The sequence below is a fragment of the Sardina pilchardus genome, chromosome 10 (genome assembly GCF_963854185.1).
Source record: "Sardina pilchardus chromosome 10, fSarPil1.1, whole genome shotgun sequence".
Taxonomy (NCBI): Eukaryota; Metazoa; Chordata; class Actinopteri; order Clupeiformes; family Clupeidae; genus Sardina; species Sardina pilchardus.
This window is the reverse complement of record NC_085003.1, coordinates 3,787,207-3,805,782: the sequence shown is the minus strand read 5'-3', so window position 1 is coordinate 3,805,782 and position 18,576 is coordinate 3,787,207. Positions and strand designations below refer to the sequence as shown.

The 18,576-nt window shown below is 39.5% G+C and overlaps 1 protein-coding gene across 1 annotated transcript in view; it reads left to right on the top strand.

Annotated features, from left to right (window-relative positions):
• The first annotated feature begins 1,348 nt into the window (after positions 1-1,348).
• The window catches only part of spg11 (SPG11 vesicle trafficking associated, spatacsin), a 79,147-nt gene continuing 61,919 nt past the window's right edge, over positions 1,349-18,576 (top strand). The window contains exons 1-17 of the mRNA XM_062546598.1: positions 1,349-1,726; positions 1,887-2,074; positions 4,262-4,483; positions 4,633-4,810; positions 7,678-7,815; positions 7,911-8,287; positions 9,190-9,335; positions 9,420-9,552; positions 9,812-9,967; positions 14,202-14,365; positions 14,508-14,684; positions 14,782-14,853; positions 16,015-16,130; positions 16,303-16,478; positions 17,628-17,832; positions 17,911-18,111; positions 18,189-18,283. Coding sequence (XP_062402582.1) covers positions 1,500-1,726; positions 1,887-2,074; positions 4,262-4,483; positions 4,633-4,810; positions 7,678-7,815; positions 7,911-8,287; positions 9,190-9,335; positions 9,420-9,552; positions 9,812-9,967; positions 14,202-14,365; positions 14,508-14,684; positions 14,782-14,853; positions 16,015-16,130; positions 16,303-16,478; positions 17,628-17,832; positions 17,911-18,111; positions 18,189-18,283 — 2,971 coding nt within the window. The 5' untranslated portion in view covers positions 1,349-1,499. The remainder of the gene's footprint in view (positions 1,727-1,886; positions 2,075-4,261; positions 4,484-4,632; positions 4,811-7,677; positions 7,816-7,910; positions 8,288-9,189; positions 9,336-9,419; positions 9,553-9,811; positions 9,968-14,201; positions 14,366-14,507; positions 14,685-14,781; positions 14,854-16,014; positions 16,131-16,302; positions 16,479-17,627; positions 17,833-17,910; positions 18,112-18,188; positions 18,284-18,576) is intronic.

Below are 18,576 nucleotides of genomic sequence, written 5' to 3'. Positions count from 1 at the left end.
AAGATCGGACACATTTTGTGACCTGTGTAAATGTTTAAGGCATTTTGATTAAATCCAATATGGCGGCCGAATCAAAAAGGTTGATATCACAAATTGAGATGGGTCAGCCTAAGGACTTCTCACAGTATAACCAGACACCAGTAGCAAGTTTAAATTCCAAACACATCAACAGCTACAGGCCAAAATGCCTTTTTGCTAATTACGGTGCCCTCTAGAGGTCAAAGGTCACCAAATTTCTTGAGCCTCCTCCTGATGGGGTCTTGAGTCCATGTACCAAGTTTGGTTTTGATGCATGCAAGGGTTGCTGAAATATGAGCCCACTTCCTGTTTGGCGGCTTCGCCGTGAATTTTGATTGGCTGTCACAGGCCAACGGTTAAAGTTCCGAAGACAAAAAGCACGAGCTGAATAGACCATGGTCTGAGGATGCTCTGTGTCAAGTTTGGTGTCGATCGGACAAAATTTGTGACCCCTGATACATTTTGAGTGTTTTTGACAAAATCCAAAATGGCGGGAAATCCATCATGGCGGAAAATGACGTCACAGGGTGCGTTTAACTCAAGCTGGTCCAAGGATTCCAAAGATACCTGGTTTTTGAAAATTGGCCCAAGGGTTCAAAAGTTACGTGCGTGAACGCATGTCCAACTTTGACCTGTTGGTGGCGCTAGAGCATATGAGGTGCCGACATGAAACTTGGTGAAATTAATTATTGGACTGTCCCCAATCAGTGTGTCAAATTTCACAACTTTTCACCAGTCGGTTCTATGGGCTGCCATTGACTCCAATGGCAGAGGTATAATAGTTTATAATAATAATAAGAAAACATAGAAACACAATGGGTGCCTTCGCAGCTTCGCTGCTTGGCCCCCAAAAATTATATAAGGACAAATGTGGTACTGGGGGGGTCAGCTCCATTGCCACCCATTCATTCATCACTTGCTCGCGATCGCCCTCTAGTTGCAGTACCATGCGGAAGTATTTCGCTAGTGGTCCTTCTCCCCTTATTAGACATTCTCTGGCCATACTGTTGATCTTGACATTTTCTGCATGTCTGTGTGCGTAGGCCTAGCCTACCTCAAAATGTTGGATAGGCTATGAAGTAGGATATTAGTTGATGTTTGCTGTAGCTAGTCACATGACAAAGCTTGGAAACATGTTTTAGCTTGGAAACTGCGTAACATATCACAGCACTTAACCAGTCTTATTTAAAGCGTGTAAAAAATAAATATCTTTTATTTTGACAACAGAAATAAATAGCTTTTATTTTGACAACAACATTGAGAACTCGTGAGAACCGGGTGAGAACACACGAAACAAGCTGACACACGTGACACCTCTGTCATGTGATTATGAGCTTCCGTATCAGTTTGTTCTGAGCACTGTTTTGATTGCCCGACCAAGCCTATAACGTTACAAATTGCCGACAACTTTTTTATGTTGGTGATATCTTATATGCATCTTGACCTAGGCCTATAGGCAGGTATTTAATGAAGAATACGCCATGTTGGGTTCACCACACTCGCAAAGAAATGTGGTGGTGGATGTTGCCCTGCTACCGGACAGTAATTTCAATGTCCAAGTTAACGACATCGCGAAAGCCAAACTTGCGAAAAACCTGGACCAAAAAAGCCGCCCTATAATTTGTTGTTTGAGTCGGAAAAGCATTATAACTCTAACAGATGTATCTGAGAGTGGAGCATCAGTTACCATCGCGGAGGACACCTCAGAGTAAGTAGCCTAGCTTGAATGTTACGTCCTCGGGAAGAGCTGTGCAGTGCTAGGCCTATTCTTCACTATATTTTGTTTATGTCACATTTGATCATCAGTTAATTTAATAGACATGATTGCGGTGTTTGCTAATAAATGAACATCAATCTCTCGTCTTCAGTTTCGCATGGGAGGAAACGACAGCGCAGGGCGGATCCAATGAATTCTATCGACTTATTACAGTGGGTTCAAATTTTGATCTCAGACTATACACAGCTGACCCAGAAAACCTTGAGTCGGTCTTGGTGGATCCTGTTTCTGCGTGTTCACCACATATGCTCAGGGAGATGGTCGAGAGCAAGAACATGTGTGAGTATAACTCCGCAGCATTCACAAAAGTCAATCCTTGTTCTTGATGTACCAGTTGTGACCACTTTATCAGGGGGGCTCAAAGGCACTTGGTCTCAAGGCCCAGGATGTCCCATGCATTGTCTATCGGTTCAATTTTCAATTTCAATTTAATTTCACTTATAGAGCGCCAAAACATTACACATGTCTCATGGCGCTTTACAGAGTGTTAAACATTCAAAGAGAGCCCATGAGTAACAGGGGCAAGGAAAAACTCCCTAGAATTGGAGATACATATAGGAAGAAACTTCAGACAGATCCACGACTCAAGGGCCCAACCCATCTGCCTGGGGTCAGTTACAGTAAAGTCATTTGTAGTTTGAAAGTTACAATGACAACGAAAGTTCAAGTAGTCCAGTGAAGGGAATAAATTGTCCATTAGTAATCCATTAGTTATTTCGGAAAGTGATGGGTCGCTAGGATGCGTGGGCCAAGGATTCGGGCAGGGAACCACAGCAGGTGATGGTAGGGCAGTCATAGGGATGGCGATGGCAATGGCGATGGTAGGGCAGTCAGAGGGATGTGACTTCAGGTGTGATGAGGGACAGGCACAGAGATGGTTGATGGCTGGCTGGTAATGGAAACATCCCCCCACCCACCACGCACGCAACATCCACCCACCCACAATGCCCCCCCCCCCCCCCAAGCGAATCCACACACCACATCCGAACCGCGCGCCCAAGCAGCATGGCCGAGCACCCCGAACCAATCAGAATCCGCCCACAGGCGACGCCACCCATCCATAAATAACCCCCCACCACCATCCGCGAGCAGATCCACAACAACTACTCTGAACATCTCAGTCAGTGCTACATTGACTGCATTGAATTGTCCCATGAATTAGGCTAAAAGGCACCTTTAATTATTGTCTTGTAACATGTAGTAACATTATCATGGGTACAAGAAATTGATACAACTACGTTAAATTAGGAATTTGCGGGTCGGGGTCGATATTGAGTGCATATTTTGTCCGGTCGGACAAACATGGATCTCCAACATGAGTTGGGCAGTAGCTGATTTAAAAAAAAAAACAACAACCTGCGCATCACTATCAGGCAGGCATCAGTGTGTTTCATTATGTTTTCCCTGCTAAGAAGGTTATACTTATCAAATACTACCATGTACCACTTATTACATGCTGCCACCGTTTCCAAAAATGATATGAATCTCTGCATCATTGACAATTAGCCACATTGTGTGGACAAGCAGCAGGACAGTGTTTTATGAAAGCTAAAAAAAACAAAACCATATTAATGCCATATTAACTGCTCCGGTGTATTAACCTCATAGCTTAAGAAATGTAGCAAAATCACAGGATAAGCTGCGGCTAACAGTTAGTGAATTACGCTAATTTTTGGAACAAAATAGAATGTTCAAGCATTATTTTTGTTTTTCTTGTTGACCTTTTCCACTTGTTATTGAAAGATAAAGTGGAATCAAGAATAATACAATTATTCATGTGTATTAGCCACATTGTGTGTAAACTGCAGTGCAGTGTTTTATGCCAATTGAAAAAACAAAACCATATTAAAGGATCACTCCACCGTCTTTGTTATTCCCTTAACTAAGACGAGTTGATACATACCTCTCATGTTTCAATGCGTGCACTCAATGTCTCTGGCGTGTGGTGCTACTTTGATAGCACTTAGCTAGCCCAGTTAATTCATTAGGATCCAAACAGAGATGAGGTAAAAAGCGACCAAACACCTCCATGTTTTCCCTATTTATGTATGTATCAACTCGTCTTAAATGAGGGAATAATGTAGTTTAATATGGAGAAACGGTGGAGTGTACCATATTAACTGCCCCCTTGTATTAACCTCAGCTGATTTGTTTTTGCGTAATCAGTGTATAAACCTTGGGAATTATGGTACCTTGATAGTTCATATGTCAGGCTGTTTGAATGACGTCCTTAGAAATATAGACTTTGGGGTCATAGTCAGATGCAGTACATGTACTGTATGTAGTGTATGTGTCTTTCAAATATCATAACTTGTTGTGCAGGCTATTTTTATTTCTGAACTAGACTATTGCAATGCAATAGGTATTAGGTCTTGGTTTGTTTTGTATATGACAGAATTTTGCTTGAAGAACACAATAATAGTTATTTCATTTATTCTTGTTATATTACTTACAATCTTCTTGCAGGTTTGACTGATCTGGTGTCCTTGAAGTTGCTGTCATTTGCTGACAACTGGTGTTTTCTGCTGCTGAACTCACATGTTTTGGTGCAGCTGTTGTGGCAGAGAGGACATGCTACTCCAGAAATGGTATCTGCGTGTATCATCACTCTGCCACTTAACACCTTGCAGAAAGACTGCCAGATCTGGCGGGGAATACTTTTTGTTCTGACCAACTCTGGAATCACATGTATCCTTTTACCGTTTTCACATGTACTGTTTTGCTTCTCTCTATATTGAAACCCATGGTGATTTCTTAATGCAGTTCTACCATGTTTAATACCCTAATAGTTCTTTGGATACATTGTTGTTTCAGACTCTTTAACCTCTAGCTCACAGACATGTTTGACAGCACTGAGGGGAAGCATCTAGCCACTTTGGATTTTGCACTATTCCAAAAAGATGCAGTATGTCAGTCTGATTTCTGCCTCCTCCAAATATCGCAAGATCTCAGCACGGCCGTTGCAGTGACCAGCCATAACCTAGTTATAGCTGTGGACCTAAATGAATATTTCAGGTAATTAAACAGATTGTAATGGCTTTTATTGCTTGTGGTACTTTGAGGTCCTACTGTATAACTCGGTCATTAGAAATTGATAAATATCACAGTAAAAAAATATGCAGAAATTAAGTGCCAGTAAACGTCAAAGGTTAATTTCATTAATTCGATTCATTCGCGCCCAGACAAAGCGAGACATGTAGAGAGTATTCAATATTACAATATTCACATTCTTTTATTCTGTTGATTTTTTTGTCCCTACTTTAAGGAGAATTTCAATTTCACATAGATCTGTTTCTCACAGAGTACTGTCGGTATGGGGTGTCTTTCCTGCCTAAAAGAAAATTAAAAGGAAAACAGTGAAATTAAAATGAAAAACTCGTTTTGCCATTTAATTTTCAAACTGTCAGTGTAATTATCCTGCCAAATTTAAAAAATAAAATGAAATATATACATTTGGCTTTTAATTTTCTTGATAAACACGATACATTTGTGACAAAAATAAAAATAAATGGAAAACGTCTATTTGTCATCCTGGTATATTACTGCCAAAAATTCAAATGAAAATGTTAGCTGGAAAATGAAAATGCAAACTTCACTTTGACTTTGTCTTTTCCTGACAATGCGCACAATGTATGCCAAAATGATAAATAAGTCAAGTCAAGTCAAGTCATATTTTATTTATATAGCACATTTAAAAGCAACAGAATTGCACCAAAGTGCTTTACATAAAACAAATAAATAACAAGAATAATAATCATCAATATTAATAACAATAATAATAATAATAATACAATATTAGTAGACAAAAAGATGGCCATTGTGATAATATTAATGAAACATAAAAAACTAAAAATAAAAACAAATAAGAAATTAAAGAAAAGTTAAGAAGTTAACACAACAGTGGAGATAAACAAAAAGGAAACATTTGAGGGAGAGGTGGAGAGGTCAGGGAGTGTTAAAAGCTAGGGAGAAGAGGTAAGTCTTTAAGTTGGATTTAAAGCTAGTAATAGTGGGGCAAGATTTGACAATATCGGGAAGGCTATTCCAGAGTTGGGGGGCATAGACAGAAAAAGCTCTGTCACCTTTGGATTTAAGTGAAGCAGAAGGAATAGAAAGAAGACATTGTGAGGAAGAACGAAGAGGTCTAGGAGGACAGTAAGGAATTAAGAGATCACAGATATATTGAGGTGCTAAGTCATGTAAGGCTTTATAAACAAAGAGCAGAATTTTAAAATTAATTCTATGTTCTACAGGGAGCCAGTGAAATTTAGCCAACACAGGTGTAATGTGGTCATGTTTCTTAGATCCAGTTAGCAATCTTGCTGCAGCATTTTGGACAATCTGGAGTCTGTGCAGGGTTGACTTAGTTAAACCTACATACAGTGAGTTGCAGTAATCAAGTCTAGATGATATGAAGGCATGTATAAGGACTTCTAAATCACTGTAGGAAAGACAGGACTTAAGTTTAGCTATCAATCGCAGCTGGAAAAACAACACTATGGTGGTTAACAGACAGAGGGCCAAGAGCCTTGCTAACAGTGTTGACAGAGTTTGATGGTCCAAAAATGATCACTTCTGTTTTATTTTCATTAAGCTGTAAAAAATTGTTAGCCATCCAATTCTTAATGTCACTGAGACAAAGAAAAAGGTTGCTCAATGAACAGGAATTTTCAGGTGCCACTGGTATATAAAATTGGGTATCATCCGCATAGCATTAGAGCACCACCCACATACATCTCATTAACAATGCAGCTCATTTGCATGTTTTGAACTTGAAAATGAAAATGAAAATTGAGAAATGGAAAATAAATCGCAAGCAGGTGTCAGTTTTAATTGTATTCATCATTTTGGCATACATTAAGCACATTGTCAAGAAAAGGCAAAGTCAAAGTGAAGTTTGCATTTTCATTTTCCAACTAACATTTTTATTTTAATTTTATTTTTGGCAGTAATATACCAGGATGTTAATGAAAATGAAATGACAAATAAACGTTTTCAATTTATTTTTTATTTTTGTCACAAATGTATCGTGTTTATCAGGAAAATTAAAAGCCAAATGTATATATTTCACTTTATTTTTAAATTTGGCAGGATGATTGCATTGACACTTTGAAATTTAATGGCAAAACGAGTTTTTCATTTTAATTTCACTGTTTTCCTTTTAATTTTCTTTTTTGCAGGAAAAATCCCCCATACTGTCGATAGGGAACAAAACGAAAACAATCGGTTCTATTAGTTCCTTCAATCTGAAAATGAATATGTACATGGTCTTGCTCCTTTGCCTTTTTCTGCTAAATCCAATATTTTGTAATCATGATTCATCAGCAGTTTGGTCTGAGGCATGCAACTCTTAAAATACAGATGTTTTGAAATGCCAATGGAGAAAATTAATGGGAAATTTACTTCTGGATCCTGAGCAATTGCAGAGATAAGCGGTCACTGTTGTGTTCTATATGAATCATGTAAAGCGCTTTGCTTAAATTTGAATAGATAGGTAGATAGATACTTTTTATTTAACAATGTTGGCCGTATCTTGGCCGTATCTTTAGCTCAATCCAGTGAAGAAATAAGACGATAAAAAAATGAATAATAATGCATAATTAAATAAATAAACAATTTATATATTATATACAAATAAATATATGAGAATGAAAATAAAAATAATTATAATTTCAGCTTAGTTGTGTTCAAGAGTCGTATTGCTGAAGGGCAGAAACTTTTTTTTTTTAATGAATCTACCCACATCGGGAGTATTACACTTTTGCACATTTGATTTTCATATGAGCATAGCAGACTCAACATTGAATATGTGATACATTGTAGATAATTGCCATGGGAGGAGTATTATGAAACTCTCTGTTGACCTCAATGCTCTGTTGTAGGACTTACCCAGATCACTTGCATAGTCAGAAGGCTATTGGTCATCTTCCTCTCAAGCCTCAAGATACAACTGATCAAGAGGATCACCTGAGTTCTTGTCACAGCCACTCGGCACTGGACTTGACCTTTCACAATGACTGGTAGAGTGTTTACTTTTGTTTCTGTCACTTAGAATGTATTTACTGTTTAGTTCTGTAGCAGTTGAAGTCACTTACATGTTCCTAACTCTTGGCAGCTCCTGGGAGTCTCAGTTGACATTATTGAATACGAGAGCCAAGATACCCACCACTCTGTCCCAGCAGATGCCAATTTCACCATGGTACAAGGATTCCCCTCACATCGAGTGCAGACAAGCCATAGCAAAACTCTCAAGGGAGAGTGAGAAACTTTGGTGTGGCTTTGTGATCAAGGAGGCTCCAGCTGAGGCGACTCCGGTTATGCTCTCAGTTTCAAAGTTCTCATCTGTTCTTACTGTTGCATGTCCTTTCAACAAAACTACCCTGGTGGTCTACATGGACCTGGAGAGTCAAAATGTCACCTGTCATTACACAAACATATCATGTCTGCCTGTCCAACTCTGTTCCGAAGAACAACATTGTCTTCTGCTAAAAGGTAAAATGATTTTCTAATAAACTGTCTGATTGTCACTGTCAATTTATTTGAATGGCAGTAGGTCAATATCTAGAAAACCAAGTATACACAAGTCCCCCAAATGAAGCTCTCAACTCAAATACTGTTTCCTCTTACTGTACTTAAACAGGCATTCAAATTACTCTGTAGGCATTTGGATAGTCCTTCAACCAATCAGACCAACAAAGTTGGGTGTGCCTAGTGGATAAGCCAGTTTGTGATCCAGTAAACGTGGACAGGAAGCAAGAGAGATACAGTCATGGTTGAAATTGTTGGCACCCCATGCTAAAGTTGACTAAAAAGAGGAATATAAAATCATCTTTTGGAAATTGATTTTAATGGCTTTTAATGGCCAATATTTTTGACCTCAGTATTTTGGGAAGAACATTTATTTATTTATGATACATTATTCATTCACAAAGAAAATTGGTGTCCTTATAGGTTGGATTTTTCCTCATGTTATTACTTAAGCCATTAAAATCAATTTCCAAAAGATGATTTGATATTCCTCTTTTTAGTCAACTTTAGCATGGGTGCCAACAATTTCAACCATGACTGTAAATGTGCAGGTTTCCTAGTGCAAGTTCAGATGTGCATAATTCAGTACTAGCCTATTTAGCAAAATTGTATCCTGTGATTAAGATTAAGATGTTAGACCTCTGACTACAATGCTGTCAGGATGCTGGACAAGTTATACAGTAGATTTTGTACACATTGTAGTATGGCTTGAAAATTGCCTGTTATGATAACAATAACATATTTCATATGATTTGTATTTTATTTGTATTATTATTAATAAGAGTAGTAATGTTACATTTCATTTTATTTTTCTATTTTGCACAAATAGGCTGTTGAATGTATGTATCTACTGTGATATTTTATAGATTCGGGCCTTTCCCTGGTGCTGTTTGGTGTTTCTCAGGAGGAGCTCCTTAATAGGCTAATGGTATTTGGCAGTGCTGGCACCGTCGACTCGCTTTGTCACCTCAACGCCTGGGGGCGTTGCTCCATCCCCATTCATGCTCTGCAAGTAGGGAGACAATACACACATTATCCTGGCTTCCCATTGTCTCAGTGTGGCAACCCAAATGAGGACGTTTTCTTTATTTTCTAGGCAGGGCTGAAGAACCACCAGTTAGACACAGTTGACTTCTTCTTAAAAAGCAAAGAGAATATTCTTTGCCCACGTGGGGGATATAGTGCCCTTGAACAGACACCTACGGTCTCCACCCATCTACAAGTAAAGAGTAAGGAAAGCATCAATTCTTGTGTTATACATCTACTAAGGTTACATACATATGGACACATCTGTGACTCTATTGCCATTAACAAACAAAACCAGAAGTTTAAGATACCAGAACCAAGATTGTAAGCTTTGAACAGTTCAAAGAACAGTTGTATTGTCTTACTTCTTTAATTAGTTTTATTTTTTGTGTCTTGCTATGTTTTTGTCTGTATGGTGTACAGTACATTTATTGTTTATTGTTGTTTATTGTGGCTGTTTAGATGTTCAGGAATTGTGCCCTGCCCTTGACTTACTGTGTGCTGCAATCAGAGATACACACACAGAGTCTCAGAGCAAACAGTTTTCTGAACAACTGCTCAGTATCACCTACACTTTCCTCAGCACACAAGTCCGAAGCATTTTGTCTGGAACAGAAGGTAGGAAAGCTGGTTTTATCAATAATTTAATAAAATCGTAAGCATGTTTTGTGAGATGCTTTGTGTAAATGTGTCTGCTTTAATCTGAAAGCGTTATTAAATTATAACATTGCTTGGTATTAACGTAGACTGGCAAACTGCAAGAAACTCAGGAATCAGGTTTTATTGTGTTACAAGCAGAGAGGGTAAAATCAGTTCGTGGCACCAGCTTGAGACGCCGATGCCACGACCTTCTGCACATCTTTATCTGCTACCAAATCTTCTTAAAGGAACACTTCACTGTTTATTCATATTAAACTACGTTATTCCCTTAAAGGAATAGTTCGGAATTTTGGACATAGGACCTAATTTCCAACTTTACCGAGGTGATATAGGTCGGTGGAGACCGTTTTTATCGCGTTTAGCCCCTTCCTTCAGTTGCAGCGTCCCCCTTTGCTAACGCTGGTTTTGAGCTAACACATTTCTACGGTAACATCAGTCTGACATCAACAACAGTCTTACTCACTCCACCGCACACCCGAGACAAGTCAATTAAATCGTCGGACTATCGATATACATGTCCGTGTTGATAGAATAATTTTAGAAATAAAACTAACCTTGCAACTCAATGATTTATTACATTTTGAGGGACTAGTTTCTCAATATCAATCCGCCACTGCCATACAGGGAACAAAGTAGGCTATTGCAATGCGATGCAAGGTTCGTTTTATTTCTAACATGGTTCTATCAACACTAGGCATGTGCATCGATAGTCTGACGTTAAAATTTATTTGTTTCGGGTCTTCTGTGGAGTGTTTTCAGTGGCAGGCTGGATGTTACCGTTGACTTGCGTTATCTTGGCACCAGATTAGCACGAGATGAACGCTGCAACTCATAGGAAGGGCAGAAATTCACTGAAAATGGTCTTCACCGACCTATATCACCCAGACTGAGTTGGAAATGAGGTCCTATGTCCAAAATTCCGAACTATTGCTTTAACTAAGACGAGTTGATACATACTTCTCACGTTTCAATGCCTGCACTCAATGGCTCTGGCGAGGGGCGCTACTTTGACAGCACTTAACTAAGACGAGTTAATCTCTGTTTGGATCCTAATGAATGAACTGGGCTAGCTAAGGGAATGTGTGAAGTGAAGTGTTCCTTTAATAAAAGAGCGACTTGGCTTTAAGTACCAAATTACAAGGGTGGAGTTCAATATGGCCGCCAGAAGTACAAAAGCCCTGTGCTTGGCTCTTCCTTCCCAGTGTTCATTCGGACACACCTACATACACACATTTCACAATTAACTAGGCTAGACAATTAACTAGGCTAGACATGGGACAATAGTTCGGAATTTTGGACATGGGACCTCATTTACAACTTAGCCGGGGCGGTATAGGTGGGTTTAGACAGTTTTCAGTGCATTACGTCCGATCCTTAAGTTGCAGCGTTCGCCGGTGCTAAGCTAACACAAATCAACAATAACATCCAGCCTGCCACTAAAAGCAGTCTTAACCCACTCCACAGAACACCACCGAAACAAAAAAATTATAACGTCAGACTGTCGATGCACATGTCTGTGTTGATAGAATAATGTTGCAATATTCGGTTTTAAAAATACCTGGCTACGTGTGTACATACTAGCCTCACACAAGTTTATTTACCTGCCGCTCCAACTAATTCCACTCTGCCAGCCAGGCTACGACACACATAATGTCACCGGTACATGTAGCACAGTCTCAATCTAACGTTATCAGAAGCAGGCTCAAGTTACGAGAGGGGCTAGCTTTATTATCAAGATTAGCCTAAAGTAATTACCTGTTCATCAGTAGCTGTTGGTGCATCTGGAAAGATGGATGGAACGGCATTTGTTTTCAGTAACTTGTGGTCCTTCAGACTGCGGGGGTTTTCAAAGTTCTCTGGTCTAAAATTATCACTACCTATTTGCATCTTCAGTACAGTCTCTGCCGGCTCCAAGCCGGCTGCAAGAAGCCACAGTTGGTTCCTTTCTGGTTCTTTTAACTGAAATTGGTGGAAACTCTGTGGTGTCCAACTGTAGCATTTATTTTCACAATTTTTGAAGGCACACTGAATCACCATGTTTACAAGGCGGCTACTACTAGATGTCCTGACTGGAGTTTGCTTCTGTTTTACTTTTTGATGCTGTACTACCAGAGAACTTTTAAAGAGACCCTATGCAACTTTTTCATAGTCATAAAATCGCTTAGAAATTGTTGTTTTGCTTGACTGACCAGTTTGATCGAAAACAGTAATATTTCCTCCCGCCCCCAGTGTCCCTATCCGCTATTGCAACCTTGCAGTTTGTGCAGGAGGCGATCACTCCTTGTTTACATCTGGAAGTCTGGGACACGTAAGGGACAAGAAGAACCACGCTTGCAATTTATATAGCCTGTATGTATAATTATACACGCTAAAGCTGTAAGGGAAGCTCTGCAGAGAAATATGCAAGCATAAAAAGAGCGAAAACGAAAAGCGAAACCAGAGATGAAATCGCCAATCCTGCATAGTTTCTCTTGAATATGAGGAGAATGTGCACTCTCAAAACCGTTGCGGTGAGGTACAGCACCTAGGGGCGCTGCTGGGCGAGTGCAGAATGAATGTGGTCCTATGGAGCCCCACCCATAGATTCCTACATTTCTTTGGATATATATATATTTTTTAAATCACTGCTATAGTTTTTAAAAAATGGAATGGATAATCCTCACAAACGACACATAGCTAGTATTTTATACTCGCTTGATTATGACGGAAATTAGGTTTTTGTAATCGGATGACGTCATGCGTGATAAATCGCTTCAATGAGTTCTTCATTGACCAATCGGCTTTCATTAGCCAGATGCTAGCAGAACCTGGCTCACAACTGCCCAACCTGTAAGAAAACAAAAGGCTATGACCCCCAGATTATTCCACTTTTGATGTACAATCCCTGTCGACCTCTCAGAAACCACAGTAGTATTTGGATTTTGTAGACGATATGCTGTAGGAGAATGATGTAGTTTAGCCGCCTAGCTCCATAGAGGTCCATGTATTTTGTACTCGCCTACGATCGCCCCCTAGATGAACTGCAGTCAAATTTGGTACGATGGGGGTGAATAGAGAGTGGGAGGGCTCTCCGTAAACGGACTCTGGTACTACTAATCTAACCTGACTCTCGCCAGATCCTTGTAGTTCGCTGAGCTCCACACAAGGATCTGGGACTTCTCAATAGGAGATGTATTTCAGAAGGCTGGGCCTTGTAAAAAAACATCCTTGTGTGTAATTGGATAAACCACTTGTCCGTTATCTTGAATGACATGATACTTCTAGCTCTAGTCAAACCTGGCCGGAAGAAGAGCGAAAACATCCTTGCCACCAATAAAATCTATTCATCTTTTAAAGAATGAATATTCGATAGATTCGACAAAACAGTTGAAATATCAGAATCAATGTCAACACACGACTCCTCGCTGCGTGCCGTCATTGTTGTTTGAATCAGTCGCTTCGGTGCTACGTCACATCTATGAAATCCCGCCCGGCGATCCTGATTGGTTCATTATTTTTTGCTCCATTGAAGGAGTTTGCATTGCCCTCGGTCCCAGATCCTTGTGTGGAGCTCAGCAAAACGCCTCTGGTGGAGCATGGTGGAACGACAAGGATCTGGCGAGAGTCAGGTTACTACTTATCTATTAAGTAAAATTCTGCTGCTACTGCTGAGAAACTAGTCCCTCAAAATGTAATACACCATTGAGATGCAAGGTTAGTTTTATTACTAACATTATTCTATCTACAATGACAAGTACATCAATAATTTATTTGTCTCGGGTGTGCTGTGGAGTGGGTAAGACTTAAGTTTTGGATGTTACTGCTGAATTGCATTAGCTCAGCAACAGCTTAGCACCGGCAAACACTGCAACTTAAAAAACGGATGAAATGTGCTGAAAACTGTCTCCACTGACCTATATCACCCCGGCTAAGTTGGAAATGAGGTCCTATGTCCAAAATTCTGAACTATTCCTTTCCTATAAGGGAAATTGGGTGTGTGTACTGCATGATTTTTATTTTGTTTTAAATGTCAAAATTATGAGTTTAAATGTTGAGGTAAGAATGTCATTCCAATAAATGGTTTTCATAGTAAAGATGAGCTGTGTGACTGAACTGATGTTTTGATGAACACAGGTAGAGTAAAGACTTCTTAAACTTAAGGTACTTAATGTGAAAATCCTTTTAATCATTTTGCCCTGATATTTACTGACAGATTTGGATCAAAATCTACAAGATTGCGTGAAAATGCTAGATGGGTACATCTCTGACTTGCGAAATTACATGAGGATGCTGTCTTGGGACTCCAAGTGTGACAGTACCTCAGTACTGTCAGATGAAGAAGAAGAAACAAAAGACATGTGCCAGCTACCTATAGAAGTACAGACATATTTTACATTTTATTGCAAAGTCTGGGAGCAAAAGTATTTTAAGTTAGCCGTCATTATGGCTAGCTGTTAATGTTATTTAAAGTGGGAAATGTTTGTAACAGCCAGATGATCTATGTTGTCTGGCACTTCAGGAGCTCGTCCAGCATGCTGTCACAACTTGCCAGATCCCCTGGGCACAAGCCTTTCTGAGACGGCAAGCCAGCCCTGAAATGTGTCTTGAGGATATTAAGAAGAGTGGCTTGCTACAGGTCTTTTGTTGCCTCCAGCGCCATGACTTGGGCCAGGCTATATCTCTGCTCAGGAACATGGTGAGATGTGGAGAGACTGAAGGTGCTTCTAAATTAAATATGGCATGAATGCTAATTTAACTCCTTGGCCTTTCCCAAATTGTTTGTTTGGTCCTAGGGCTACTGTGTGAAGGAACAGCTCCATAGCATATGCCTCCACACGGAGGACAAGGGCCTACGAGATTTTGTGGTAAGTGAGGTCGTTGTATCAGTTACAAACAGTGCTGAAGTGAAGTATTTAAAGATGAGTGAGTAAGCTATATGTCTATAGGATATCCTATATGAATAGCATTTTTCAAGGAAAAATGCCTCTGCACATGAATTGGATAGACCTAACCAATCAGCATGAAGAAATAGCCTACCGTGAATCCTGGACACAGCCAAAACATCTTCTCGACAAATGCCTTAATCACTGTTTTCTGTTCTTTTTTTCTGTTCTGTTTTTTTTTAAAGTTATTGCGCTGTCAATATCTTGTACAACAGACACAATAGCAACATCAGAAACTCTCTAGCAACATGCTTTTTGCTGTTAACAAAATCAACCGAAGGACGTTCGCGTTCTGTACCATTAACCCACACATTAAGACACACACATACACAACAATAAAATGACTCCTTTCAACCCAACAAGTAAAAAGGTGAGTGCATGTGTCACTGTAAAGTCTGTCGAAGGGAAAAAAGGAGAGGTCTTCTTTTTCACAGGGTCATTATGGATCATGCCATAAAATGTCATTGTCTTCTAAACACAAAAGGGCTTAGGGCGCTCAGGAGTTTGTAAAATAGTACTCAGGTGCTCTTCTGCTACGGGTAAGGTGATAATCCAAAAGCAAAAAAAGATTTGCAGAGGCACTTACAGATTTTTAGGAAATATAAAAAAAGCCTTTAATAATACATGGCAAACACTGGATTAAAAGCACATGGGCCTACGCGTTGCGGCCATATTGGCCTTCATCAGGGCATCATTGTCTTCACTTTGAAATATTTAAGAAATGAAAATCCATCATGTCTGGAGATGATCCACAAAAAATATCATTAGCATTAGACAATTAACCCTGAGGTTATTATTTTTATTTATTTTTTTCACAAAAGCTACAAATGATGTTGGCGATATGGAACTCATTTTCAAAGCCTGATGAAAAAGAAAAGACTTAATAAAAATGCTTAGCAATGTACTCAAAAATGCAAATCTGGACAAATGCTACATTCTAAGGTTAAACAATATGTTACATAAAATGTTTAATAAAAGTAAAATGAGTCTATTTAATTCCCATTGAAATGAAAAAAACATTTTAAAGAAAATGTTCACTTGTGAAGCTTTTGAGATATATGTTAAGTTGTCATCACTCTGTAGGTTGAGACGTTGAGCAACCATGGATATTTGTCAGATGAAGAGCTGCTAAGGGTTGAGCTCCTGAGGAAGATTGAAAAACCAACTGCTCCCTCCTGTCAGCCACTGGAGAACAGGAGGTTGGGCAGAACTGCTGCTTCATGTGTTAATTTCATTTTGTTTTCAAATATTGGCACAACAGCCCTTAAAAATGTGGTTTCATATACAGGTTGCATTTACAATTAAAGGAACATGCCACCGTTTTATGAAATTGGGTTGTTTACCGTCTCTCTTTCCTGTAATGTTTTGCAGGATTTTGGACAAGGAGCATGTAGATCCAAAATGTCACGGTCTGGTGCAGCAGTTTGCATGTGAGCCAGCTGGCATATCATCACACAACCTGTGTAGTCTACTGCGGCTAGATTGGGTCAGACTTTGGGACAGCTACACACAGAGTTCTATCCTCTTATCACAGGAGAAGGTCATGAGTGAGTCACACCACTCCCCTCTTCCTATCTACATGAGATCATAAATGTCATCATAAATATATCAAATATATTTTTTATTTTATGTAGTTGATTATTATGATCATTGGTTTCTAAAATGTTCCAAACCCGATGAGTTGACATCTATGTAATACATTTGCAAATATAAAAAAAATGTAATTGTATCCACATATTTAATGGCACATATCTGAATATTTCATAGCTAACACTTTCCACAGGAGCAGATTTTATCAAATAAAAGAACAGCTACAAAAATGCACACTCATTATGTTCTTGACATGACTTTGTTCAACCAATGTACATTTTAGCATGCTACAAGTACAAGCCCTTGCAGATACTGACTTGATTACCCACTACTATGGCGGTCCACGTCACTCACTAGTGACACTAGTTGTCTGCTTAGAACGTCACTCTTGTAGAAAATTACTTATAGTCCTCCTGAGTGGCTCAGAAGCCATTGTTAATTGCTGTGTCCCAGTGTGATCTGTCCCTAGCAAATGCCTCCCACTGTCTTGGGTGGTGGCAAAGATGTTGTTAAAAGATGATGTTAAAATGTAGACAATGGCGACCTTTTCTGAGGAGGACTAGATCACTATACAGCAGAGTTTTAGGGAGGCGAGTATCATCTATTCAGTGAACATGACCAGACCAGTGGAGCTTATGTTGATGCAGGATGGTGTAGCGATCACTGGAGTCTTCTCACTTGATAAGCCTATAAGAGTAGAGGAGGACACCAGAGTGGAATTCATAGTTTAACCACCCCTTATTTTACCACTACACCCCTGAACGCAAGGTGCCAGGCTGTAGGCTGAACAAGGACTTCCATCTTTTTCAAATGAATCTGCCCGCTAGATTCATGCAAGCAGTTTCGCAAGATGAGCAGAGTTGCTGTAGATTTCCTTTGAACAGTTCATGTATCAGAACGTTGCGCACCTGTGCTGAGGGTGTGCAGAAGGATACCAGGGTCATCCTGTGTTGACTGTTACATTTGTATTCACTTAACTACGATCATCGTATACCATTGGGTAGATACGATGTATGTTTTTGTATCCCAGCCACACATTTTGATCTCTGACTGGGGGCACTGTAGATACCACACAATTAGCATCATGCCATGTTCTTTCTTCACAGAGAGCGCCTGTGAATCTGAAGTCTTGTGGTCATACCTCACCACACACCATGATCATAAGAGGGTCATTGAGTGGATCAAGAGCCTTGTGAGCAACAGAAACTCCACAATGTCTCCTTCATGGCCGGCTTTAACTGCAGATATTGTCAGCAACAACACGCAGAGTAACATGTTTTTGAGGAACATCATCTTGGACATGTTAGCTAGGTAAGAGAGCCAAACCACTTGGACTCAATTTGATGTTAACTGCTTCAGAGCTCAACTGACTCGTATGTGTCTTCACAGACAGGGTGAATTTGTTCAAACAGAAATGGACAACTTTGAACAGCTGCTGTGGAGGTTGGGTCAGGCTGAAGGAGTGATGCAAGTCACAAAGATCTCTCAGTTTTCTTCTTCTCAGGTGCAACATTTTCAAACCACCTTTATTAACCACTGTCTAGAGGTTGGTCTGTGCTACCTCCTCTACACCTACATCAGGTGTAACAGGTAAGAAATCTTCCTTTTCAAAAGAGCTGTTGGTATAGAGCCTTTGCGGTTTTGTCATGTGACTTTATTTTTTCCAGAAACGATCCAGTCTTGAAAGGAAAGGGTTCATGTGAAAGCCATCCATGCTTTGAGATGCTCGTGAAAATACAAGAAATAGCAAAGAACTTAACAGGTACTTTACTCACCACTCACTGAAGTTTGTCTTGTAGTTGTTAGTTAGCATAGTTGACACTGCTGACCATGGATGAGCAGCAATACAACAAATGACAGCAAAATACTTACAGTATAGAATGGCATTCATTAAAAACACAGTTTATGCAGGTATTGGTATCAAATATCAAATATCAAAGTCATTGGCCAACTAAAGATCTGAAGTTGCAAACAGTCTTAGCTTTACCATCATGCTTCATACCATAACTATATTTTATGTTCTATCTTGCATAATGCACTTACATTGTATTATTT